General features: G+C 44.3%; 1 protein-coding gene across 4 annotated transcripts in view; it reads left to right on the forward strand.

Moving 5' to 3' along the window:
* The window catches only part of FARP1 (FERM, ARH/RhoGEF and pleckstrin domain protein 1), a 313,335-nt gene that overhangs the window by 251,496 nt on the left and 35,951 nt on the right, over positions 1-25,888 (forward strand). For all 4 annotated transcript variants that reach the window (XM_009248747.4, XM_054528675.2, XM_009248746.4 and 1 more), the window contains 7 exon segments: positions 288-451; positions 1,146-1,214; positions 3,955-4,030; positions 5,543-5,792; positions 19,875-20,062; positions 21,261-21,350; positions 22,429-22,562. In XM_009248747.4, the coding sequence (XP_009247022.2) occupies positions 288-451; positions 1,146-1,214; positions 3,955-4,030; positions 5,543-5,792; positions 19,875-20,062; positions 21,261-21,350; positions 22,429-22,562 (971 nt within the window).

A 25,888-nucleotide genomic window follows, 5' to 3' on the forward strand; every position in this document is an offset into this window, starting at 1 on the left:
TCGTATATGAAATCTGTCAAAAAATGGTGTCACTTCCATTGAAGCCACACGGCTGTTTCTGCTACCCGTCTAAGAGATTCTGTAGGGAAGAAAATGATGGACTAGGGACCACATCTTGTCCTTAAGAATAACGAGAGTTTAGTAAGTCTTTGCATTGATGGTCATGCTATAATAAAACACACAGCGAAAACTTTATTGGACAAAGCTTTCTTCTGCCGCTTTTCTCCTATTTCAGTGGTGTATCTATGGGTAATGGAAAAAACCAACGTTGTATTTTCCCTTTTTAGAGTGCGTACCAGGATACCTTGGAATTCCTGATGGCCAGTCGGGATTTCTGCAAGTCCTTCTGGAAAATCTGTGTTGAACATCATGCCTTCTTTAGACTTTTTGAAGAGCCCAAACCAAAGCCCAAGCCCGTCCTCTTTAGCCGGGGGTCATCATTTCGGTTCAGGTGAGGTCGCCACTTCGTGCCTCCATTTGCTGGGTGCACGTTTTTCCTCCCGCCTCTCACAGCCGCTGTGACACACAGCAGGTTGGGGAGGTGAACGCTTATTGGCCTCCAGGAGCTATGGCCAAGCAGGGGCGCTTGTATCGTAATCCCAGCGGGCTCTGTTTGAACAGCAGAGAGGCACCAGGCAAAGCCACCCAGTCATGGTAAATGCCTAGCGGGAGTCTCTAACTCAGAAAGGATTTCCTCTCTCTGTAGAAGTACAATGTCTTACTAACATTTGGTGTTGCTTCATAGAATATGTGGACTTGCATGTTATTGGTTAACTTTTCCGTTCATTTTTAACAAATCATTGTCTGCCATGTGTCAAATACTGTTCCAGGCGCTGAGCCCGGTGATCCCTGCCTTCATGAAAGGTACAGGCTCTTGGGATGGTTGCTTAGTAACCAAACACAGTTATCAAGTGGGCTTAGTTAATTGAACATTTTTTCTGTATATTCAAGGAAAATATCAAGAGACTGAGTGGACCCAAAAATACAGAGTCTGTTAGGATTGCTTTTAGTCCTTGCTAGCCGAGCAACCCTGCATCTCTCCCAGTTAGGGAAGGAGGGGAAATGAAGCCCTGAAGCATCATTTATGTGTTTAAATGAGAACGCCTTGGTATTTCTCCCCTTCCCTGTTGTGATCTCCGTTTCAGTGGTCGGACTCAGAAGCAGGTTCTCGACTATGTTAAAGAAGGAGGACATAAGAAGGTGCAGTTTGAAAGGTAAGAGAAGCTTCAATGCTGCTTCTAGTCTGAGAAGGCTCAGACTCGCCAGGTAACAGTTTGTTGCTGCTAAATATTTCTTTACCCAGACTTCAGACTTGGTCTCCCTTGAGTTGTAAATGACAGTCTCAGTCACCCTCAGCAAGTCCAGTGTTAGAGAGGAAGGTTTTACAGCCCAGAGGCACGCCCTCGAGAGTGAGATGAGAACAGACAGAGAGGACCAGGGGAGGCGGGAGAGGACATGCTGGGGAAGGAGAGAAGAGCTCAGGACATCACAGCGGGGGATGAAGCATCATAAAAACTAGCTCACTGGTGAGTCCTTCAATATTTTGGGATTTCTATTGAAAGTATGTCTATGAACATTTTAATTAAATCAAGTAAATCTGGATGAGCAGAAACAGGATTTTTTTTTTCTTGAAACAGCGTCTTGCTCTGTCGCCCAGGCTAGAGTGCAGTGGTGTGATCACAACCCACTGTAGCCTCAGCCTCTGGAACTCGATCAATCCTCCCACCTCAGCCTCCTGAGTAGCTGGGACCATAGGTGCCCACCACCACTCCCAGCTAATTTTTTATAGAGATGGGGCCTGCCTATGTTGCCAGGCTGGTCTCAAACTCCTGGGCTCAAGCCATCTTCCCGCCTTGGCCTCCCAAAGTGCTGGGATTACAGGCAAGAGCCACCATGCCCAACCAGAAACAGGATTTATTATTATTATTATTGTTGTTGTTGTTATCAAACACTTGAAGCCCTTAGTGTGTGCCAGGCTGTTCCAAGCACTGGGCCTGTGTGAACTCATTGAGTCTTCACCTCAGCTCTGTGAGGTCACTGTTCTTTTATTCCCTTTATAAAGATGGAGACACTGAGACCCCAGTAGGTTAAATAAGTAGTCCAGGTCTCATAGCTGTTAAGCAGCTTCTGGCCAGCCAGCCAGCTCCCAAGCTCCAAGTGCTCCAAGGAGGAGCAGCAGAACCCAAGGAGGGTAAAGGAGCGAAGGATGGGGCCTCAAGAACTAGTTAGTGCATGTAGGGTTTTTAAAAAACTTTTTTCATTTTCATACATTTAAAAATTACAATAAAGTACAGGGAAGTCAGCAAACACCCAGATTCCTACTACTTAGAATTAACAGCCATTAACAGTTGGACACATTTGTTTCTGGGGTTGTTTTTTCTTCTTCTTTTATTTGCAGCTCTCGTTACAGACATGGTAAAACCCCCTTGAACCACCAGCTCTGGTGATTTCCCTTCTCCCCTCCCCAGAGGCAACTGCCAAATTTAGGCTCCTTTCTGTATGCATATTACTGCATCTCAAAAGAGTGTGTAGAATTGCTCTGGAGGCTGGGCACAATGGCACATGCCTGTAATCCCAGCACTTTGGGATGCTGAAGTCGGTGGATCACTTGAGCTCCGGAGTTTGAGACTAGCCTGGGTAACATGATGAAACCTCATCTCTACCAAAAAAAAAAAAAAAAAAATAGCTGGATGTGGTGGCGCATGCCTGTGGTCCCAGCTGCTTGGGAGGCTGAGGTAGGACGATTGCTTGAGCCTGGGAGGTCAAGGCTGCAGTGAGCCAAGATTGTGCCACTGCCCTCCAGCTCTGGGCCACAGAGCGAGATCCTGTCCCAAACAAAAAGAAGAAAAAACTGCTCCGAGTGTGTTCTTTTCATTCGAGTACTCTCGTATATAATTCTGCATCTTGCTTTTTTAATACTACCTTTTTTTTTGAGATCTGTTTTAAGGGCCATACAGTAGTATGAAGATACTACACTGTATTTCTCTGATTCCCTATTGAGAACCGTCCAGATTATTTCAGTACTTTGCTTTGATTTTGCTGAAATAAACCTGCTTCTGTGACCATCCCTGCATCTTCCTTCTACCACAAATCTGTGGTGCTTTCTCATGCCCTGTTTAAATGTCACGTTCAAGAGGTTTTTTAAGGAGGTTTTTTTTTGGAGATGAATCCCATAATTTTCCTGGATAGTCAATGGTTAGTATTTGAAGACCATGTAAGAAATCGCCCAGTTCTCTCTCTGATTCAGAATGTGGATCTCTAGAGCTTTTCTGTGCTAACCTGGAGTATTTTGAAGAAGAGTTGGATGTGCCTGGGAATAGAATCTATATTTACACAGTCTCATGAATTTCAGGACCTGGGCATTTCAGTGCCTGTTTGATAGGGAAAAGGGGAATAGGCAGACTGAGAAGGAAGAGATGAAAGAGGACGTGTCAAGATGCTGTTAAAGTCAGTTCCTTCTACTGTTGAGGGCAGGCCTTTTCCTCTGAACTTACCACTTTGATAGAGTGAGCAGATGAGTGGTAATTGCCTCTGTTATAGAACTGATCCAGAAAATAATTACCTAAAGTGCATGAATTGATTTCGTATTGTCAGACTTGCCATTCAGAGCATGGGGGAGGGCCCAGCCACGTCCTCCCTCCTCTGTGACTTTCCCCTTAACTAGAAAGGTCCTGCTCAGTTGCTAAATGTTTCTTCACCAGCTGCACCATGAGAACTACAACAAGGGCTTCTGAGAATTTCTCCAAGATTTAAGTAACCCTTGGACCATGCAAGTGCTATCAAAGGGTGACTGCGTATGTTTCCAAGTAGCATTTGTGAAGGCGGCTCTGGGTACCATCATTATTCAGGAAGGCACTAATACTTCCAATAAAAGGACCTTTGTTTCATTTAAAACCAAGAAAAAAGAAACAGAAACCTCACCTAACTTTAATGATCTTGTGTGATTTTTCCCAGGAAGCACAGCAAGATTCATTCTATCCGGAGCCTTGCTTCACAGCCTACAGAACTGAATTCGGAAGTACTGGAGCAGGTCAGTGATGGCGCTGTCCTATGATAACTCTGCTTTCCCCACACTTCCTCCATGGAGCCCTGGGCTTCAGAGTGGGCTTTCTGGTTCTCCGTCCTTTCCTTTGGGGTTTTTAGCAGATGAGAATCTGATTATGGGCCTTGGCTTTGACCAGATACAGGCTTTGTGCCATGTGCCCGCAGCCTGGGCTCAGAGGCCCTGGAGTGTGTTGTGTTTTCAGCTGCCTTCTCATCTCCCATGCGGTACTCTAAGCCACTGAGAGCTCAGCGGCGGAACCATCGCTGCAGTGAGCAGAGCTGAGACTGACTCTCCAGCCAAATGGGTCTACTTGGGAAGAGATGGGGACCTGCTTTGTAACCAATGGGTGTAACTCCTGCCTGGTGCCAAGGCCAGAAGCCTTTGCTGGCACAGAACTGGCCGGCGAGTTCCCAGAGCTTGTATTTCAGGGCAGTGACCACAATGGGCAGTAAGAGACATTATCACTCTTGCTCTGAGGGTGGCAAAAGCTCGTTTTCCCTGGAGTTGGTGTCTGGGTAAGTTCTCAGAGCTTTCTCTAAAAGAGAAAAAGAAACTTGGGGAAGAATATAAAGGAGGTTTCATTGTGTGAATCCAAAAAAACCCCTTTCCCCATCCAGGCTGCCCTGAGAAGTACAAGCAAACATGTCCTTTATCGTTTTTCTGATGACTGTGTCAACCTTGCCTTCAGGGGTCCCTGATGGGCCTGCCCACCCTTCCCTGGAGACCCCCTGTGGGCTGGAAGGGCCGTCTTGTTCCGTAGAAGCTTTACAAGCCCAATGTGAACAGGGCGTGGTGGCTGGCACCTGTAATCCCAGCACTTTGGGAGGCCAAGGCAGGAGGCTCACTTGACCCCAGGAGTTCAAAACCAGCCTGGGCAACATAGACCCCAGTCTCTATTAAAAAATTTAAAAATTAGTCGGGTGTGCTGGCACATGCCTGTGGTCCTAGCCACTTGGGAGGCTGAGGTAGGAGGATCGCTTGACCCTAGGAGTTCAAGACCAGCCTGGCCAACACAGGGAGACCCCATCTCTACAAAAAAATGTTTAAAAGTTAGCCGGACATGGTGGCGCAGGACTGTGGTCCCAGCTACTTGGGAGGATTGCTTGAGCCCAAGAGGTCGAGGCCGCTGTGAGCTGTGGTTGCAGCACTGCACTCTAGCCTAGGTGACAGAGTAAGATCCTGTTTCCCCCTCCAAAAGAGAAAAGCAAAGCAAACCCCAGCATGAGTCGGTGAGTCCTGGAAAACAGAGCCCAGGCCTGGCTTGTGCTGCCGGGTACAGTGCTGTCAGCCGCCACGCCCTGAAGGAACCTTCTGGATCACGCCCAGATGTGCCTCCGTGATTTGCTGCTGGGTCAGAGCGCTCCGGGGCAGTCCTCCCACCGCAGAGGCCTCGGGTGTTCTTCCCGGAGACCCTGGCTCTCCTTTTCTGTTTTCAGCCTTGGAGTAACAGTCTCCCTCTTCTCCATCTCTCCGCACCTTTTTCCCCACCCCACCCAGTCTCAGCAGAGCGCCAGCCTTACATTTGGAGAAGGTGCCGAATCTCCAGGGGGCCAGAGCTGCCAGCAAGGAAAGGAACCGAAGGTTTCCCCCGGGGAGCCGGGGTCGCACCCGAGCCCTGTGCCGAGGAGAAGCCCCGCGGGTAACAAGCAGGCGGACGGAGCCGCCTCGGCGCCCACGGAGGAAGAGGAGGAGGTCGTTAAGGATAGGACCCAGCAGAGTAAACCTCAGCCCCCGCAGCCAAGCACAGGTCCAGCATCCCGGGCTGCCAGAGGCAGCAGTACTTCCATTCCTTTCATTGACTGCAGTGACGTAGATAGCGAATACGACCTTCTTAGAGAACAAGCGTCCCGATCCCGGTCCCGGTCCCGGTCCCAAACAAATGACAATTATGAGGGTGATCTGACCAGCGGTGTCTATCTGCTGTCCAGGGAGGAGGCGCGAAGAGAGGCTGGGTGTAGGGCTTCCCCGCACTCTGCGAAGTCCTCCCGGCCTCCTTCCAGAGAATTCCTTGATGACGATTCGGCAGACATAACCCTTGATATGAGCGGGAGCCCTCGACTCCCAAGGCATAGCTCTCTTATAGATGAAATGTTCAAGGGCTCGGCTGGTCACAGCCCCCTGGCTACCCCATTGTCTCCCAGCAGCAGCAGTTCAAGTCCAAATATGAGTTGGGACAGAACTGGGTCTCAGGGCTATGTTTCTGAAAATGGACATGACCATAGAGAGGGGAGTCCTTATGAACACTGTTCCCCCACCTCGCCAAGGCCACACTTGCGGAATCTTCCTGGTAGATATAATAAGTCAGAGACAGATCCACTCATCCTTAGCCAGGTAGCATTTACCCCGGAGGCCACGGATGGGCTTGGTGGCCGTGGGAAGCGGGGGCAAGCCAGCGCAGCTGCTCCCGAGGATAGAAGGCTGGCTAATGGCACACCCCCCATGGGTGCAGCCTCCAAGGTCCCTGCTGTGCAGTCGGTGTGTGCCAGTGGCATGGCGGGGCAGCTGGCACCCCTGCAAGTGACCGAGGGCTCCACCAGCAGTGGGACTGAGTCCAGCGAGTCAGACTCTGAGATGCTGATCCCCGGGAGCCAGCCCCTCATGTTTGGTAACCCCGCAGTGCTGCGTTCCCCGTCCCTGCTGAGAAGCCGGGGGTCCTTGGGTGGCCTGCGTTTGAGTGAGGAACAGGAGGAGGATGAGTGAGGAGGCCAGGAGGCAAGTCTTCAGCCCCAGCAACCTGGGATCAGGAGACCAGGATTTCCCTAAAGATGATCTGTTCTAGTGACTCATTCATTTGTAGTCTACATTTGTTAGAGGTTTTGGACAGGCACGTGTTTGAAAGGGTCTGCCTGACTTCTAAAATCGTTAAGAAAAACAAAACTTCACATAAGTGGCTTGCTTTCCAGAAAAGGTGGGCAAAATAAACAGCAAGTCCTAATGACAAGTTCCCAGGAGCTTGTTTATTTTGCTGGTTGAAGGCTAGGAAGAAACACTTTATTATGAATCCGATCACGTGTATAGTGTGTTATATTTATATGGCAATTTTCTGTGTATGTTCAATTATGCAGATCACCCTCCTGTTGATTGAGAGTTTGAACTGAAGCATCCTTGAGACTACAGAAAAGGGATCGGTTTCCCATTCTCCCCTTCTTTAAAAGGAGGGCTGTTTTGTCCATGCCTCATGAAGTGAAGAATTGGCACTATTCAAGGCCAAATGTAAATTGATAGCTAGTTGAGATTATGTTGGTGAAATCTTTAGTCAAGAATAATGAATATTTTAATGGGAAGAATTTGGGGTTATTTCTGCTTCCCAGGCTTCCTGTGAAATACTAGAAAAGTTGTCAAACCTTCATGAATTGTAATCTACTTGGGATTGCTGGTTTGGTTTAGGTTTGCATTGGTGGATCGTATTGTTATGTTTTAAGAAGTACAATTCTGCCTCTCAGAATCTCTTGGTGAAACTGAAATACTATTGAGTGGGGATGCAGGGAAGAGCAACACCTTGAAATAGGCCCTGTTGTCACCAGTAGGTCAACAAACTAAATGCCTGCCTTTGAATTGTGTACAGCGCAGAGAAGGACTGTTTTCCAGCATGGTTGCTCTTGGTTGGTTTACAGACACAGTCTTACCATTCACACTCTCGTGAACAGTGTCCTCTATTGGGAATAGTGATACTTGGATGTTTCTCTGAGCCAGAAAAAAGAAAGTGTAAGTAGAGAGAGATTGACTTCTTTTTAAATCTTGCCCACCAGTATCACTGCCTTTCACCCAGCATTCCTGCATTTTAAAGAGCCTAGTTTTCACTTGAAGTTTCTCTGCCTTAGCTGCACGTTGCAATTTTCTGAGATATTTTAAAAATTAGTGATGCCGGGACCCTGACCCTAGGGATTTTGATCTCATTGGTCTTGAGTGCTCCTTGGGCTTCCCAGCTGTTTGTACTGGACAGCCAGGGTCACTTCTTCTTACCCAGGCTGTCTCGAATCTAGTGGAATACAGTAAAAGTGTTAGCTAAATTTTTGGCTTGCTTGCAGAGTAAGAAAAATATCACAAACAAACTGCGTTTTCTTGATGCCTGTGATTTGTACTTTTCAGCCTTAGGTACTTTTTTTTTTTGAAAAAAAAAAAAAAAAAAGGATAAATTGTAGAATAAAATTTTTAGATCCTAAGTAACTACAAAATTATTGAAAAGAGTCCTAACAAGGATAGCTCCCTGATGTGCCACCATACCAGGGCCTCACTGGGCTCATCACGTGACCTGATCACAAGGGAAGAACCAAGCGTGCTTAGGACACTGAGTAGAATTTGGCAGTAGCATAGAAAATGGAGGAGTATCGGCTCATCTCATTGACAAATGATATCTGTCCACATGAATGTCCAGAAGTCGGTTTTAAAGAGTCTGAACACTTAATCCCTTTTTATACAGACTTTTTTTGTTTTGTTTTCCTAATCATTTGATTCATTGCCTGATTGAATCAAGCTGATTGTTGGATCGTTTGAGAGTTGTTCATTGAAGTAGTCTATTTACGTCTTGCTTTAAATTTATATATTTAACAGAATCACAGAATTTTTAAACTGGAAGGGACCTCAGAGGTTCTTCTGGGCAAAACTTCATTTCTTGTTCTGAAAAAGTAAAGTGACTTTGCATAAGTAATACAGCTATTGCATGACAAAGCTGAAACTGTAACCTCATCTCTAGGCTTCGCTTTTTTATTCTATGTGATATCTTGGTGCAATAGGAGCTTTTTGATTCAATATTTTAATTTTGGAGAGTCATATATGAATTAATAATTCAAATCGGATGTGGAGACTAGTGATCAAGTAGACTTAGGCAGTTACAGGCCATAATAGGTGGGAAGAACTACTTCTTTTTATATTGTGAGGGTTTTGCAGTTATAACACATTTTTGCATAATCTGTTCAGACATAGGAAAAATGTCAATTTGCTATGTGAGTGTTTAGTGAAGTGTGAGTTAAACAGAACCAAGTGTGGAATCCTGTGGTTTATCTGTGAAGGTGGTTTGTTCAAATGAATTTTCTGTTTCCCTCTAATTATACAGCAGTCTGATAATGAAATACGATTGAGCACTAGGTATGAATTTACACAGCCTATGACAGGAATCGTCAAATGTAAGCATCCCAGAGCAAAACACGCTTCAATCATTATTTTGTTTTGCTTTTTCCTACAGCAGTGATTTTTATCTAAGTATTTTAAGAGTAGTTGATAATGGCAGTATTCTCAGTTCTGTATTGACGAGATTTTTCACTTTAAGAGTTGCTCATAGAGTTTTTCCCTCACTGGCTTTGTACCAGGCAAGCAACTTAATTTCTGCTTCTTGGCCAGTATTTACAAAAGCAGCAATCGTGGTGTAATTAATAGTGTTTCTAGTTTGTTTAAAGGCTGTTTATCATACATCCTGATGTGCTGCGAATAGTCATTACTTGCCTCAAGAGGAGCTTGTCCTATGCTAATAAAGATTCCATAACATTGGCCAAAGGGTCCGTTTATACATTCTTTGAGCCTGGTGGAGCACGTTTGCTGAGGTGATGTGGTCTCCCCAGTGTCACTGTGAAGAGCTGAGTCAGGAAAAGCCAGCAGCATCTACCCTGCCACCCTCCAAGCCTTCTGACTTTGGGGAGACTCCAGTCCCCCAGGTCTTTACCCAGCCTGCAGATCTCATTCTAGCTTAAGAAGGGCATGTGTGTGCATGAAGTTGAACTAAGAGTGGAGGAAGGCCAGAGGTAGGGTTGGGTGTGATACTAGGTAGCAGATATTACAGACTTCTGAATACATTCGGATTTCCAAAGGGTTTCCTGAGACCTCTCAACCAATCTTTCTAGGACAATAGCTAGTGTAGGAGTCTCCTGACTCAACAGGGGACCCAGGCCTTCAGATACCAGCCACTCACTAGCTGCTCTGTGACATGCTGTCTTAAGACCATGAATGGAAGACAAGCCCTATGTAAACACAAATCTTAAAGCCACTGTTGGCTACTCCAGGGCCTCTTTGTGCGAATATCTTTTGTTGGATATTATTTCAAAATATGTGAATTTTAGACCCTTTTGTGGTTGCCTTTGCTGCTGCTTGTTAAGGGCAAAATAAAAACGTGAGAAATTCTTTTAGCATGAAGAAATACATTTAATGAGCTCCAGAACTCAAAATAAATGGCTTCAGCTCTTTGAACAGTCATCTGTATGCCATTGACAATATTTTATTAGATAGGCGTTTAATTAGAGGAAGTCTGTGGGCCAGATTCCTCCCTGCATGTGTGATTCATATTTGGGAATTTCTGATCTATCTCCCCCCAATTGTGCCATGTGGCCTGCACTTAAAATGTAAGTAATTCTGATTTTATTCTCAAGAACTTATTTGAAGATTCAAGCCAAGCCATGCTGAAAAAAGCTAGGCCTTCAAAACTAAAACATAGCACGAGCCTTTCAAAATTTCCACCAAATATACAAAATCTAGTCTGCTCTAAATGTGCATCAGAAACTCAACTTTGGTTATTAGCCCTGGAATTTGGTTCCAAAAACAAAAATTTGGTTTTGTTGTCAAGCAATTTGTAAAGGAAGAAACAATGTAAATATTAATCTGTCATTTTAAATGTTGTTGAAACTGCCGTGAGTGTGCACACAGCTCTCTGTTTCATACCTGTTACCAGTATTCGCATGCTTTCAGTCCGCTGTTTCTACTTAAAGCATTATTCCATATTTCAGCCCAGAATGACTTTGGTGAAACTGTAGCTGTTAGTGAGTAATTGCGTTACAGGCAGACCCAGCCTTAAATTAACAAATCTGGGTTCCCTTAACTGTGAGGTTTATGTTGGTTTTATTTGCTTCTATCTGGATCCCTTCTCTTTGCCTGGGGCCTTATTCTGATTAGCTAGAATTTTAAGAGCTCTTACAGTTACATTCCCCAGAAAGACTTTTTTTCTCTGGACTTTCTCTTTTATGGTCTGTAAACATTTCTCCTCTGATGGTCAGGGACTTAGTTCTAAGACTGGCCTTCCTCTAGTTTGATGGTATGAGTCTATTCTATTGCTACTAAATTTTACAAATTGAACTGCAGAAGAGTCTTTCTAGGTAATCCCTGTAACAGAGCAAGTTTCTTTGAACCCTAGCCATGTATGTGTAGTGTTCCATTATTGGAACGCTAAGCATGTGGGAGTTATTTATATCTTACTGCTCAAGGTCATCGTCAAGGTCTGATTACAAAAATTCAAAAAATTACAACCTCAGGCATAAATTTAAAGAGGTGGCCATTTAAAAATAATCCGTTGCTACCATTTCCACTTAAAATGGTAGCTCTCTGATGAGTTTTATATTGGTTCTCTGTTAGCCAAGCCCGTAAGAGCATATGGAGAGAAAGGTACCATTGAATGAACTTCTGTGAGCAGCATAAAGACATTTACTCTGACAACATTAAAGAATTTACTGGTACTGTTTTTTTTTCCTTGTTAGTTTAAGTCCATCTGTTTTGTTTAATTGAGTGAAACTTAATAAAAATGGTGTCTCTAGTGAGCACATGTGCACACCTCTCCCAGTTGTTGGGATTTAAAATGAAGCTGTGACTTTTAGGCCAAAATTAGCATGACACTTAATGTAGCAGTTTTCTTTCTATTAAAAAATAATGACAAAAAGCGCACACACACACACACACACACACACACACACACACACACACACACACACACACACACACACACACACACACACACACACACACACACACACACACACACACACACACGTTGGGATTTAAAATGAAGCTGTGACTTTTAGGCCAAAATTAGCATGACACTTAATGTAGCAGTTTTCTTTCTATTAAAAAATAATGACAAAAAGCACACACACACACACACACACACACACACACACACACACACTATCTCTATGATGATTTGGCCTGGAGTTGTAGACATCACACAAACACACACACAAAATCTCTATGATGATTTGGCCTGGAGTTGTAGATATCAAAGATCAAAAGTGGCCTGGTGCTAGCTATCCTTGAAAAGGGCAACTTTGTCATTTCCTAGAGTAACCTAGAGAGCGATTTCCAAGCATTTCACCATGAACAGAAGTGGTAAATGCTGATTTATTGTGCCATATGTGTGTTTGGGAGGAGGGGAGATAGCGTCTTGTTTTGAAAAAAGTTCTCACTTCATAAAATAAACAGCACACCACTCCAAAAAAAAAAAAAAAAAAAAGACGAAGCCTCAAGCAGGAGGAACTTTTTTTTTTTAACCCCTAGTGAAAACAATTAAATGTCTTGGTAGACGCTAGGGAAGAATCAGAAAATCTTCTTTTCCTGAAAGCTTTAAACATTAAATAGACTCTGATTTGTTCAGGATCATTTCGGTGTGGATTGGCCACTCGACACAGACATCACAGCGTGGTAGCCTCGAAACCAAGCCTTCAGCATCTTCTCAGCGCGCGGTGTTGGAGTGTTACTTGGAGTGGAGGCAGTGCATTTGCATCTTCATGTAGTCTCCAGATCAGGTTACTCTGATTTGTCTTGGAGTGGCTTTCTGTTTGAAAGTAGGAGGATTAAAAATCAACTGTTGCCACGGGATATCTGATCTCCATGAGTAGTTGCAAGCCAGTCTAAAAGGTTAACTCTACAGGGCCGGTGCCGCCAATGCGGTCATGGAAAATCGTGCTGTGAGATACTGGAGTGTGCTGCTGGGGCCAGGTGCAGCAACTGCAGAATGTTGAGGAGTGAGGAGTAGTAAGAAATCACTGCAACATGGAAAAGCACACAGACCAAGGAAGCTAAGGAGGGAGCGAGGACTACCAGGAAGGCATGTGTGTGTGTGTGGAGTAAAAAGCATCAGACAGTGATTGACTCCACTTTTGAGTGAGATGTGGAGGCGGTAGTGGTGTGGGGGTTGTGAGGGAGTGAGTCTGCTTTATTATGAATCAGGATTGATAGCTGGCCTTAAAGTGGGAAATGATAGAAGTGTCACTTGGGAGCCTGCAGTGGCATGGTGACCAGTCTGTTATTACTCATAGATGACCTTTTCTGGCTCTTGAAACCAAGCTAACAACTCCTTTCTTTTCTGGGCCTCAAAGTTTCTTTGTAGGAAATAAAGCATTTGTCAGTTTCCCTGCAGTGATTTATAGAAAGACTGAAGATAGGTCTTCCTTAGTTAAGGATGCACGCTGGCTGCTCGCTCCAGAAGCACCAAGAATGGCTGATGGATAAATCCCTTACCCTTACTCCCGTTTCTGCCTGCTAAGGTTGCTGTGAAAACCTAACTAACCAAACTTCACCAGCTTGACCTATATTATTAATCAAATTCCCTTCTGTTCTCTCTGTGTGTATATTTAATACTGTAGATAATATGTTTTATTTAAAATTTCTAATACCCCAGATTAATTTGAAATAGAAAAGGCTGGAGACTTCATTCTCATTTTTGTCATTTGTTTAATCAGTTTGGGAAAACATTTTCCGTTGTTCCATTGTATGCAGTGTCTTGTCAGCATGTACCTATCTAGGAGAAAAGGCTTTGTTTTCAGCGTTCTGTCTTTACCCTCAAAGCATGGTGTAGCTTCTGTTCCCGCACTGTTGGAGCACTGTCTGATGTCTTTTTTTTTTTTTTTTTTTTTTTTAACACTGCTGAATACCAATTTGTACTTGGAATACCTCTTTCCTCTAGAATACAGTGATCCTATTCCCCAAAGTGCAAGCTTTCATGTGGAAGCATCCTAAGTGATCGTCCTGGGTGGTGCCATATTTCACTAAAGTGGGAAAAGAAGAGGTGAACTTTGCTCTTCCAACAAGGCCTGCACTTTATACTTTGGGCAGTGCATGGGAGAAGGGGGGCCCTTGGAGGTGAGCAGGATCACTGTAGCTAGAGGAGAGGTCTCACTGAAACAGAGCGCATCTGTGACTGTAGCTTGCATGGAGAACCTAGACAGCCAACCATGGATTTGCCTTTATGTTTTGAATGGAAACATCTATTTAAATTGGGATAGAAACCTTTACCTGTGTCATATCTATAAGAATTTAGCTTATAGATATGTAGATATGTGTGTGTGTTGCTGGGTGGGGAAGTAGGTGGGAATGTAGGGAAGGCCTCACCTGACTTGGTCCCAGCTGGCTTCTGACGGCCAATGAGCTGTTTTTCATTTTGATGGGCACTCAACATGTAGGTTCTCACAGATGCTGTCTGGTTTCTTCTTCTCTCCATGGCGGAAGAATGAAGTACATCAATAAAGCATGGACTCATACCACTGGGAAGAATGCTGGCTTCTCCAGTAACAATGAGCTTGGTGGTTCTTTGAGCATGGAAGGCCAAGCTCATGTCACAGTGTATGCACGGTATTAATATCTCTTGTTGATCTAAACTGAAGAGGCTTTTACTTGTCCGAACAGGTATCATGCTGTAAAAACTGTCCATTGTAACTGTTCTTTCCCACTGATGGCTGAAGCTTTGTCCTGAGTACAAGATGGTATTTTTCATTGGTACGAAGCACCATGTTTCCAACCCAAACACTGCCTCTACCACCACTGCCTCCACCACCACCACCATCACCACCATCACTACCATTACCACCACCATCACAACCACCATGTTCAAACACAGCAGCATTCTCCTGTGTCTTTTCCTTATAAGTAAGAACAAGGTAGCACATTCATTTTTCCATTAGTGCACTTCAATTCTTTTTCTGCAAGTTGCATTGCTATTGCTTTTCTGAATTGCTTGATGATGAACTGTGAAGCTGATGCTTAGCTGCTTGTGAAACTTTTCTTAAAGGAACTGGGTCTAAGAAGCACACATACATTACCCTCAACAACCTCAGGTATCAAGAAGAGGACCACACTGCTAACATGGGTAATCCTATAACCTGGCTTTTCTTGTGGAACTTTGTAATTTCTATAAAATACCGCCAGCTTTGCGTATTCCACTGAGCGGGGCCCCAGCTTAGATATCAGACGCTAGTGAGTCCTGCCTATTCAGGAAGCTACCTATTATTCAGCATAATACTGCCCTTTTTTTGATAACTGGCTTTGAAATGGGATAATCTCTAGAGAAGCTTCATTGTATCCTCTTAGAGCGTATGGATTTAAATAGAGCCTTTCAAAAAAATAGATGAAAACCTACATCTCTAATATATTTCGTACTTGGGCCTTTTGAGCATATTCTGAGCACACAGAGATAAAATCTCCTATATTTTAGAACAGAATAAAAGAAGACAAATTATGGTAGATAAGTGGCACCCAGAAGATTGCAAAATAAATAATTTTATTTGGGGGAATATTGAAGAAAAAGCATAGAAACTTTTTTTATAATTGCACTTTAAAATTTTGGAAAAGAAAAATTGAGAATGCAATCAATAGTCTCATTTTTGTCAGTATCCTCTCAAATATTAGCTATTTAATAAACATATCTTGGATTACTATTTTTTTAATTGTCAGTTTTTCTAGTTTCCCCCTTTATAGGAAAAAATAATACTTATGTGGTTAGAAACTGAGACCAATTTAAAAAACAGGACAGGTACAGTTAAGTACTAGAAATGCCATTTTTATCACTTGAAAAATAGATTAGAAATGTTTTTCTTTTCCCAGAATTGTGTGAGTTTGTGTTGAAGCCTTGAATACCGGTACATGGTTAACAGGCAGCTTGTGTCCAATCCCAAAGCGGGAAGAAAGGCCTGGCTTTGGCTCATTGATGATAAAGTCTCCTCCCACTGCCTTTCAGCAGCTCTGCCGAGGAGCTGATCAAGATGCTGCAAACCCAGCTTCCCCAGACCGGCCAAGAGGGAAGAATGATGAGCGTGTTTTAAATTACAAAGAGAGAACAGCACAGGCAGTTTCTGGGCTGGGTGATAAATTGAAATCCATAAATATAGCAGTGCTAATTTGAAGTTCCATAATTGTTTGTGCCATGAGAATGTGTACGTTTGAAAGGATTTCATAAAGCAATTACTAGAAATGCCTCCCTTGAGAGCTGTATGACTGGAGGCGTTTTCAGTCCGAGGTGGGGCAGCATAAACTCAAACCTCTTCTAGATGAATGGCAGGGTGGCGGAAGGGGTCACGAAATCACGGGGAAGAGGTGAAGGATTTGAGAGCTACTAACCTGACATCTAACTGAATGCCTAAGAAATTGCAGGGCAATTTCAGGAAATAGGAAAAATAATTTTGAAAACATTCGAAGCCTCCAGACTTTCAGCGTGTGACTGATCTTTTTTCTAATCTCTTTAAACTTCTTTCCACCTATTGCCTTAATAGCAGGTGCTTCCTCTTAGGGTACCCCCAAATTATTTACCTCGAGCTCCCTAATGAAATTACTTTGCATTAATTTGTCATACAGGGAGAAGTGCTAGAAATACCAAGGCATTGATAATTTCATGGAGTAGCAATGAATGTCAGTCAGTTTCCTCTCCCCGTTGCCCGGGGCTGTGCCTTCAAAGCAGGTGACAGACTGCAAGGTGTAAACAAGCTTTATAATGCCATATAAATCAAACCGGGCTCATTTTACCTAACAACAGAACCATGTTTGTTTGCTTTTTTGTAAAATGGACTACTTCAGTGAACATTAATTCCATGTAGTTCTAATAACTCGGTGACCTTGGACACTGGCTTTTTATAGACACAGCTCTTCACACCTGCTGGTGTGGACACCAGTTTGTACAGACTGTTGTCACACACCCTGGCTCAAAGTCAAAAGAGAATTTTAATTACTCATCAAGCTGCCAAATTCTACTAATTGCCCCCTTGTCAGCATATTTCATTAATTGCTGAAAGGTAAATGAGTTGCATATTTTGTTTGGACCACGTCACCTATACATTTTCAAAGGCTCGGATTGTTTATCTCACAAGGAGAGAAGGGGCCTCTTCTCCACAGATGCAGCTCAAATTAGCAAAACTGAGTGGTAGAGTTTTAGGCCTTTCCCTTCCTTAAAATGCTGATAGATTTCTAGGCCAGACTGCTTGATATTTATTGGCTTATTGGTCTTGCTGTTTAAACACACCCATCGCCCTTTCTTTCTTAGGCCCTATAAGCAAAGCTGGAGTAGCGTCTTGGGAAAAGGCAACTGACCACCCTAATTTTGTCATTCCAAGTCTGCAGAACGCACATATTAAGTAGTTGTTACTGACATCTTTAGGCTACGTGAGTGAAATGCAGCAAGCCTTCCCCCAGCAGCCTGTGGGCTGATCCTGAGCTGTTCCCTCCTTTAGGTACACAGGTGACCCTGAAGTTCCCACTCAGCCCTCTGTTTTCTGAATCCTGTCTCCTCTGTAGCACAGCGGGGATTCTTCTGAACCGTGGCACGCCTTCTTGGCGGGGCAGGCTCTCTCGTGGAGCCATAGCCTGTTACCTCATTTCTTCCAACTCCTCTGTCCCCTAAATATAAGTGTTCCCAGGTGCAGTGCAGCAAGGGTGCTCGCTGTTGGCCTGTGAGAGTGGAGGTGGCTGTATCGGAGTGTGCGCACCCTACTTTTCCCTTGCCCCAAGTGGCAGTTCATTTCCTCTCTGTTGCCGGATGCTGCGTAGGGCCTGCTAGTTGCTATTTCCTTGCCTCCACCCCCCTTCCCACTAGCCTTCTAACTACCTTTTATTCTCGGCTCCAACTCTTTCAATGATGAGGCGAATGCTTTTTCTGTTCCACGTCACTGCAAAGTCAAGGTCCAGCATGCTCTCACTTACTCACCCGATCTCACGCACAGTGCGAGAGCTGAAGGTAAGCCCCGAATGTTGCCAGATTATGGTGGACAAATAAAAAACAACTCTCCAACAGCAACTCACAAATGCATGAAATGTTTTAACCTCTAGACAGACTGACAGAATTTCTCTTTTCTAATTCCTATTTGTAGTGATAACATTTTTCTTTTTGTGATTTCTTTTTTAAAAAAAGAATAGTGTAGTACCTTGAAACAACTGCAGTTCTAACTCATTGTCACCATTTCTGTTTGACACGTTCCACTTCCTTTGCAATTATTGTATTTAGTTGTGCACTAGTGTCAATAAAATTGACATTTGTGAAGCAATTTCTGGCCTTTTTCTCCGGGGTTTTCTGGGTCTGGTGGTGTTTCGGGTGATGGGGTCTTTGTCTAACACAAGGCTTCATGTTAGTGAGGTATATTAAAAACATGAGGATTTAAAAGCAGAAGGATTTTAAAAATGCGAGCTTACTGAATCTGCCTTTTCCTCACATTTTCTAATCGTGTTATCCAAGGCTCATTGCACTAACCAGTAGTCTGTGGGCAGGACGTCTGCCTTTTGTCATTTTCCAGGTACAGTGGATCTTCCTCCACTGTGTTGGCGGTGCTGCTGACTGCTCAACCTGGCACCAAGGGTGGGGGCTGGTGGTGGTTTCTCCAGGGTTCATTTATACTGGGATCAAATTCACCGCCCTTACTTCATCAGCTCCATTCTAGGTAGGCTGTTGTATCTTATAATTCCAAAATGCACATGCATGGCTCCAGAGGGTGAGAACAGATGACAGGAAAATGGGGGTGCTCCCAGAAAACCGCCCTCCACCTTTTCCCTTAGAGATCTTCAGCTTACCAAGTAGCAGCGAGCCTGAAACTGTAGACTGAGAAATTGAGAAGCGCTGACTTTGTCTTTCCTTATCATGGTAGTAGACAGGACTGCAGGTTATTTTAACTTTGCTTACCTCATATTAGCTCTAGCAAATCTGCTTTATTAGTATAAATATAAGTGTTAGGCAAAAACACTTAGGTTAGAAGTATATTCTGAAACATCCCATGTAGCTTCAGTGGGTTGAGATATAGATATTTGCAAAAGTGTATTGGCAAAGAGTGTCCTATATCATCTCCCTTGGCTGACTCATAGCGGGTAATACATACCTTTTTTTTTTTTTTTGAGACAGAGTCTCGCTTTGTCGCCCAGGCTGGAGTGCAGTGGCACGATTTCAGTTCACAGCCACCTTCACCTCCCTGGTTCAAGCAGTTCCCCTGCCTCAGCCTCCCAAGTAGCTGGGATTGCAGGCACCTGCCACCACGCCCAGCTAATGTTTTTGTATTTTTGGTAGAGACGGGGTTTCACCATGTTGGCCAGACTGGTCTCAAACTCCTGACCTCAGGCAGTCCGCCTACCTCGGCCTCCCAAAGTGCTGGGATTACAGGCGCGAGCCACTGCGCCTGGCCACATTTTCATATTACTATGGTATCCTTTCTCAAGGACTCATGGTGCCCTGTCACTTTTATCTCATAAAGGGAAATTGTGGTAATATAATGACGTCTGGTTTTGCGTGTTGAAGTGATCACATATGCCTGTAATGTGATGCTAGTGTTTCTGTCCCAAACAGTGAGAGACATGGAGTGACATCACCAGGTATAACAAGCTTGCTTCTGTTCTTTGTAGAATGGGGAGTTAGTTGCTTGACCTTTCTGTTAGCTGTGACCCATTGTTACGGGACGTAGTGTGTCCTAAGTACACCAGTTGCTTAGATGCCTGTTAGTATAGTTGTATTTTCTAATCATTTCCCCATGTCTCATTGTGACATAGACACTGTGTCTTTCTTGAGTAATTCTTAGAAATAAGCAGTAGTTGGGAGATGAAATTCCTATTTTGGGATACACTATGCTTTTAAGCTATTTTAACTGCTATCTAAGCAGAGTTCTCTATCTTATCATTAATTACGTAACGGAGGCTCCATTGAATTATTCATACTTTGGTATGTTTATTAAGGCAGCTTTGACTTAGGAAAAAAACTAGAAAATAAAGAATCGCTTTAGGTTTGCCATGGGGGGGTAGTCAAAGTTCTTACGATTTGAAAAAGGTGAAAGTAGTGAATAGAAATCAGGTCCCAGAAAAAAATTACGTTTTTTTTTCTTTAAAACTTCTCATCCCCAAACAGGCTCCCTGACCGGCAGCCCTCACCTTTCTGAGCTGTCTGTGAACTCGCAGGGGGGAGTGGCCCCTGCCAACGTGACCTTGTCTCCCAACCTGAGCCCCGACACCAAGCAGGCCTCTCCCTTGATCAGCCCGCTGCTGAATGACCAGGCCTGCCCCCGAACGGACGATGAGGATGAGGGCCGGAGGAAGGTACAGGGCCGAGGGCTCAAGCGCGTGTGTGGCTGTGTGTTCACGTGTGTTTGTGTGAATTTTAAAAATTGTACTAAAATATACATAAGAGCAAAGGTACCATGTGAGCCATTTTCAAGTGTACAGCTTGGTAGCGTTAAGTACATTCATGTTGTTGTGCCACTGTCCCTACCATCCATCTCCAGAACTTATTTTCCCAGACGGAAACTACATCCATTCGTCACTAACTGCTCCTTCCCCCTCCTGCCAGCCACTGGCACCCCCATTCTACTTTCTGTCTCTATGAATTTGCCTACTCTAGGTGCCTCATATACGCAGAATCATCCGGTGTTTGCCGTTTTGTGACTGGCTTATTTCACTTAGCATTCTGTCTTCATAGATCCTCCATATGTAGCAAGGGTCAGGATTGCCTGCCATTTGAGGGCTGCGTGATGTCCCACTGTGTGTATAAACCACACTTTGTTATCCATTCCTCTGTTAATGGACAGTCATGCGGTTCCCACCTTTTGGCTGCTGTGAACATGAGTGTCCAGGTATTTGTTTGAGTCTCTGCTTTGAAGTCTGTTATGTGTACACCCAGCAGTGGGGTCAGGTGGACTCCTGTGAGAAGTGGGCAAAATGGCGGACACTTGCACTTATTGTTTGTAGAGAAAGCAAGGCTGGATGGCCGGCCTGCTCCACGGTGGGGCTGGCTGCCCACCTGACTGACAGCCGCCAAGGGAGTTCAGGCCTATGATGCCACCAGCTGATCTCACCCCTGTCCCTTTAGACCCAGCTACCATGTGTTCCCACAATGTAACTTCCATGTCATGAACACCAACTCCACCAATGGACATAGGACCAGACAGTTCCTTTTTTTAATGTATTTCCTTTGCCTAATTTGAGTCCTTTGCTGATGGTAATTTTTACCTGGAAGGAAACCTTCTTAGACTATATTCTCATCATGGAAATCCATTATCTTAGCTTAGCTCCTCATATGAAAAGGAGAGTAATTCGTATTTATTCTCTTAACACAAAAAGGAGAATACATTCTTATTTATTCTGCTAACCCAAAAAGGAGAATAAGGATTTTGTTTCTTATTGATGCCAGCTAACAAAAGATCACAAGTTAGTAACATATCACTTTAATGAGGACATTCTCCGAGACATATACTCAAAAATGATTATTGCGCTTTGTTTCTTTTGCTGGGTTTTGCAGAGATTCCCAACTGATAAAGCGTACTTCATAGCTAAGGAAGTGTCTACCACCGAGCGAACATATCTGAAGGATCTCGAAGTTATCACTTCGGTATGTGCAGTATTTCCCCAAAAGCATTCGATTACATGATTTATCTCAGCTAATACTCAGCTGTACAGGGGAGGCTGGAGCTAATTAAATGTTGGATTCCCTGACTTCAGTTGAAAGGATTGTGGTCCTAGGGTATAGAAATTAAATGCTAATAGTATATTTAATTGGGAATATATGCTATAACATTTTTGATAATGATGATTTTCAAGTGCAAAAGAAGGAAGTTTCTAAGGCAGAGAAAATTAAAATTAAACATTTTACCATCTGTGTGCACCAGTCCAGAACATGTCGTGTTTTGCCCATTGCCAAGTATAACTGCTGATTTTTGTTCACGGGAGACCTCAGAGGTGAACAGGAGATTCATTTTATCTTTGATAATAAATTGAGCCTTGTCAGCAAAATCTGCCAGAAGACTGGCTTTTATTATTTTAATCAGTCCTGCTCAGTCTTGAAAACAAATTCAGGGCATTGCAGATGTCTCCCTGACTCCTGGATTCTGGGAAAGCACTAGCCAGTTGGGAGGGAAATTGGGATCACTGAGTTTCTGATCCTCTGGGCTGTGGATTGTGTTAGGCCTTTGACAGGTGCTCACTAAGCATTGTGAACCCAGCTCACCTCAGCGACAGGAGTGACTTTGTGTGAAGGCTGTGGCTTTATTCCCAGGTTTGGCCACCTTCATGCCCAGTGTTTTAACAAAGGAACAGAGATGGAAGTTTTTAAAGGAATGAAGCACAGAATATTCATTGGTCATAAATTAGTGGTTATCCAGTGAATCGGCCAGAATAGAGGTTTTGATTCGAGTAGTTCCCCATTTAAGAGATTTCTCCTGACTTTAACAGTCAATGGGTAGCAAACTGCAGAAAGCAGTAATATACAGATGGGTGCTTCTTACCCCATCTAAGGAAAGAAAGGCGAAGCAGTAAGGCCCGGGCAGCCCCGTGTTCCTGAAATGCCAAGAACCTCGCAGGAAAGCCCTGGCTCCTCCCAGTGCATTTGGCTGCATGTGACTTCTGGAGAAAACTGCAGACACTCGTCATTGATCTTTCCACCTGTAAGTGCATCGTCTTCTTATTTCCAGTGGTTTCAGAGCACAGTGAGCAAAGAGGACGCCATGCCAGAAGCACTGAAAAGTCTCATATTCCCGAATTTTGAACCTTTGCACAAATTTCATACCAATTTTCTCAAGGAAATTGAGCAACGACTTGCCCTGTGGTGAGTACATTTCTACTTCCCAGCTACGTTCCTCCCTCCCTCTTGCTCGTGTTATTTTTACGTCATCCCTGGTAAGCAGCAGGCAGGAACAAAGAGAAAAGGCAGGAAACTGGCATACAACAAGCCACCCTTCAAGTGATTTTCAGTTAAATCCTACATGCGTTCAGATCTCATTTGCAGTTTCTTTCCTCTGGTTTGCGGTTCTTCAAGATGGATTTTTTCCCCTCTCTTACGATGATTACATGATTATCACAAAATAAAGACAGTAGTTACTTCTAGAGGGGCAATAGGGATTATAAAGAGTAGGGGCTTAGGAAGGCTTTGAGGGGTGCTGGTAATATTTTACTGGTGCTTGCTTTAAGTCTTTTATGAAGTACATATATGCCTTGTGCAGTTTTCTGTATTCTACTCCAGTGTTTAAAACAGGCTTTGAAAAACAGATCTATGTGGTGCGTGCATGTGCACACACACACTTTTACCTTACCTTGAATTATCATGAGGATCTATTTTAATACATGAAATGCCATTTGAACAAAGACATCCAATGAATAATTAAAATAATAGAAATGACCTAAGTGTCCATCAATAGCAGATTGGTTAAAAATTATCTTAAGCCTGTCCATTAAATACCAAATGAAACATTAATGTGAGAGAAGAGGGAGGTACAAAAAACCAGGAAAAGCTTTATGGACTGTCACATACAGAATCTGCTACACCTTTACCTAAAATAGAAGGTTTTGTAGACAATTCCTATGGCCGTTTTTTAAAGACAATTATATGGAGAGAGAAACATGGGGAGTTGATTGTCTACTAAACATGCATTTGAAAAATGCCAGGAGAAAATAGCAAAAGGTTTTTGGCAGAAATAGAACCCATTATGGGCTGTATCCTCACTACCAGTGAGAATTTGGTTTGGAGTGGCCCCAGGGGCCCTCAGTGACTGTAGGGCCTGAAGGAGCCCTGTGTGAAGTTGTCCTGCCTCAGGTGATCCCAGACTGTGGCATTCAAGTGTCGGTTTAACAGCTAAGCGGAGCTGCTTTCTGTGTTGTGAAGCCAATATGCTGGGGCAGCGGGAGCTCTCTGATCCCCCTAAGTGATGTCTGGCTTTGTACATTTTTTATACGTGGAGGATAATTCATGTGCAGTCCTCCTTCCCTTGAGAGAAGGAGGTGACAGGCATTACTGAGAGGCCCCAGTGGGGAGAGCACAGCCAGAATTGGAGAAATAATAGGTACAAAGTCAGCCTCGCTGGAAATGGGAAAAATTGAAAATGCCACGTTAGCAAGAGTCTTGGTATTTTGAATATAAGAGAAATGTCACTTTTCAAAATTAAAAATAAAAATTTTGGCACAGTGGCTCATGCCTATAAATCCCAGCATTTTGGGAGGCCGAGGCAGGAGGACCGCTTGAGGCCAGGAGTTCGAGAACAGCCTGGGCAACATAGCAAGACCCCGTCTCATCAAAGAAATATTTAATTAGCCAGGCATAGTGATGCAAACCTGTGATCCCAGCTACTGGAGAGGCTGAGGCAGGAGAATCATTTCAGCCCAGAAGTTCAAGGCTGCAGTGAGCTATGATTGCGCCACTGCACTCCAGCTTGGGTGACAGAGCAAGACCCTGTCTCTAAAGTAAAAGTAAAAATTCTGCCAAATGTAACTACCTTCCCAAGCTTGACCTAGAACTTTTCACATGTATTCTGCCTGTGTCTCATCATTCATACCAAGTTGAATGATGCTCTCATAATGGGGTCAAAGACCTTACAACTCTGGAGAACCTATTTGGCGGTTTGTCCTCTGGCCAGCGAGACATGCGTTAGTACTGTCTTAGCCAAATCTTCCTGGAGGCTCAGGGCATCTTGAGCTGGCGTCACTATAGCAGTCTCAGTGCATGTGGCAGTTGATTTAAATAAGGTTGGAGAGGCCACACATAGGAAATGTCATCAGTTTGCAGTACCCTGAAAGCCCTTCATGGTGGCTTTGGCTGCCCCATTGGAGGGCGCCACCGGAGAGAAATGCAGAGAGCTGTCTAATACGACTCATTTTAGGAGTAAATGCCATACACGTGGATCTTCCATGACCATAAATCTTTACCTTATCTGTGAAAGAGTATTGAGTTGCTTAAAAAGCAGTTGATATAATTTGACTCCCAGAGGGTTTTCAGTAGAGTATCTTTCTAAGATCCATAATGTAACCCATGTTTTACAGAAAGACACCAGAAGCATGTAAAGTTCTCAAAGCTAGAGAGAAAGCAGATAGTCAACAAGCAGCTCCATCAATGGGACCTGCGGTAGCCTTTCAACAATAGACCTAAACCAAATACACGACACTGGTCAGGGATCATTGGAAAGGGCTGCAGTGAAGTTCAGCTAATCAGTTACTCAAGAACATGATGAGGAGGACCTGGTGTGGCAGGAATTCCAAGGGAAAAAGGCTGAGTGTGAATGAGTTTAGTACGAGCCATAGACCAACACAGAAACCAGTGTCTCTCTAGATCTGTACCTCTCAACATCGGCTTCTTGTTGAAGTCACCTTGAGCAGCCTGATATAACCCAGCCCTGTTATATCAGCCTCTGAGGGGTAGAACCAATGCATTCGTAGTTTCTAAACTTCCTAGGTGATTCCAAAGTGTTGCCAAGGTCAAGAACATTTGCCCTAAAATGCCTCATTAAAAAGAGCCCAGAGCTGAAGTGAGGAGCGCCTCTGCCTGGCCGCCACCCTGTCTGGGAGGAAGTGAGGAGCGCCTCTGCCCGGCCACCACCCCGTCTGGGAGGAAGTGAGGAGCGCCTCTGCCCGGCTGCCCCAGCTGGGAAGTGAGGAGCGCCTCTACCTGGCCGCCCCGTCTGGGAAGTGAGGAGCGCCTCTGCCTGGCTGCCACCCCGTCTGGGAGGAAGTGAGGAGCGCCTCTGCCCGGCTGCCCTGTCTAGGGAGTGAGGAGTGCCTCTGCCCGGCCGCCCCGTCTGGGAAGTGATGAGCGCCTCTGCCCGGCTGCCCCGTCTGGGAGGAGAAATTCTTCTGCCTTGGGAGGCTGTTGATCTATGGCAATGCCCCCAGCCCCGTGCTCTCTGAAACATGTGCTGTGTCAACTCAGGGTTAAATGGATTAAGGGCGGTGCAAGATGTGCTTTGTTAAACAGATGCTTGAAGGCAGCATGCTCTTTAAGAGTCATCACCACTCCCTAATCTCAAGTACCCAGGGGCACAAACACTGCAGAAGGCCGCAGGGTCCTCTGTCTAGGAAAACCAGAGACCTTTGTTCATGTGTTTATCTGCTGACCTTCTCTCCACTATTATCCTATGACCCTGCCATATCCCCCTCTCCGAGAAACAC

The sequence above is a fragment of the Pongo abelii genome, chromosome 14 (assembly GCF_028885655.2).
Source record: "Pongo abelii isolate AG06213 chromosome 14, NHGRI_mPonAbe1-v2.0_pri, whole genome shotgun sequence".
Classification (NCBI taxonomy): domain Eukaryota; kingdom Metazoa; phylum Chordata; class Mammalia; order Primates; family Hominidae; genus Pongo; species Pongo abelii.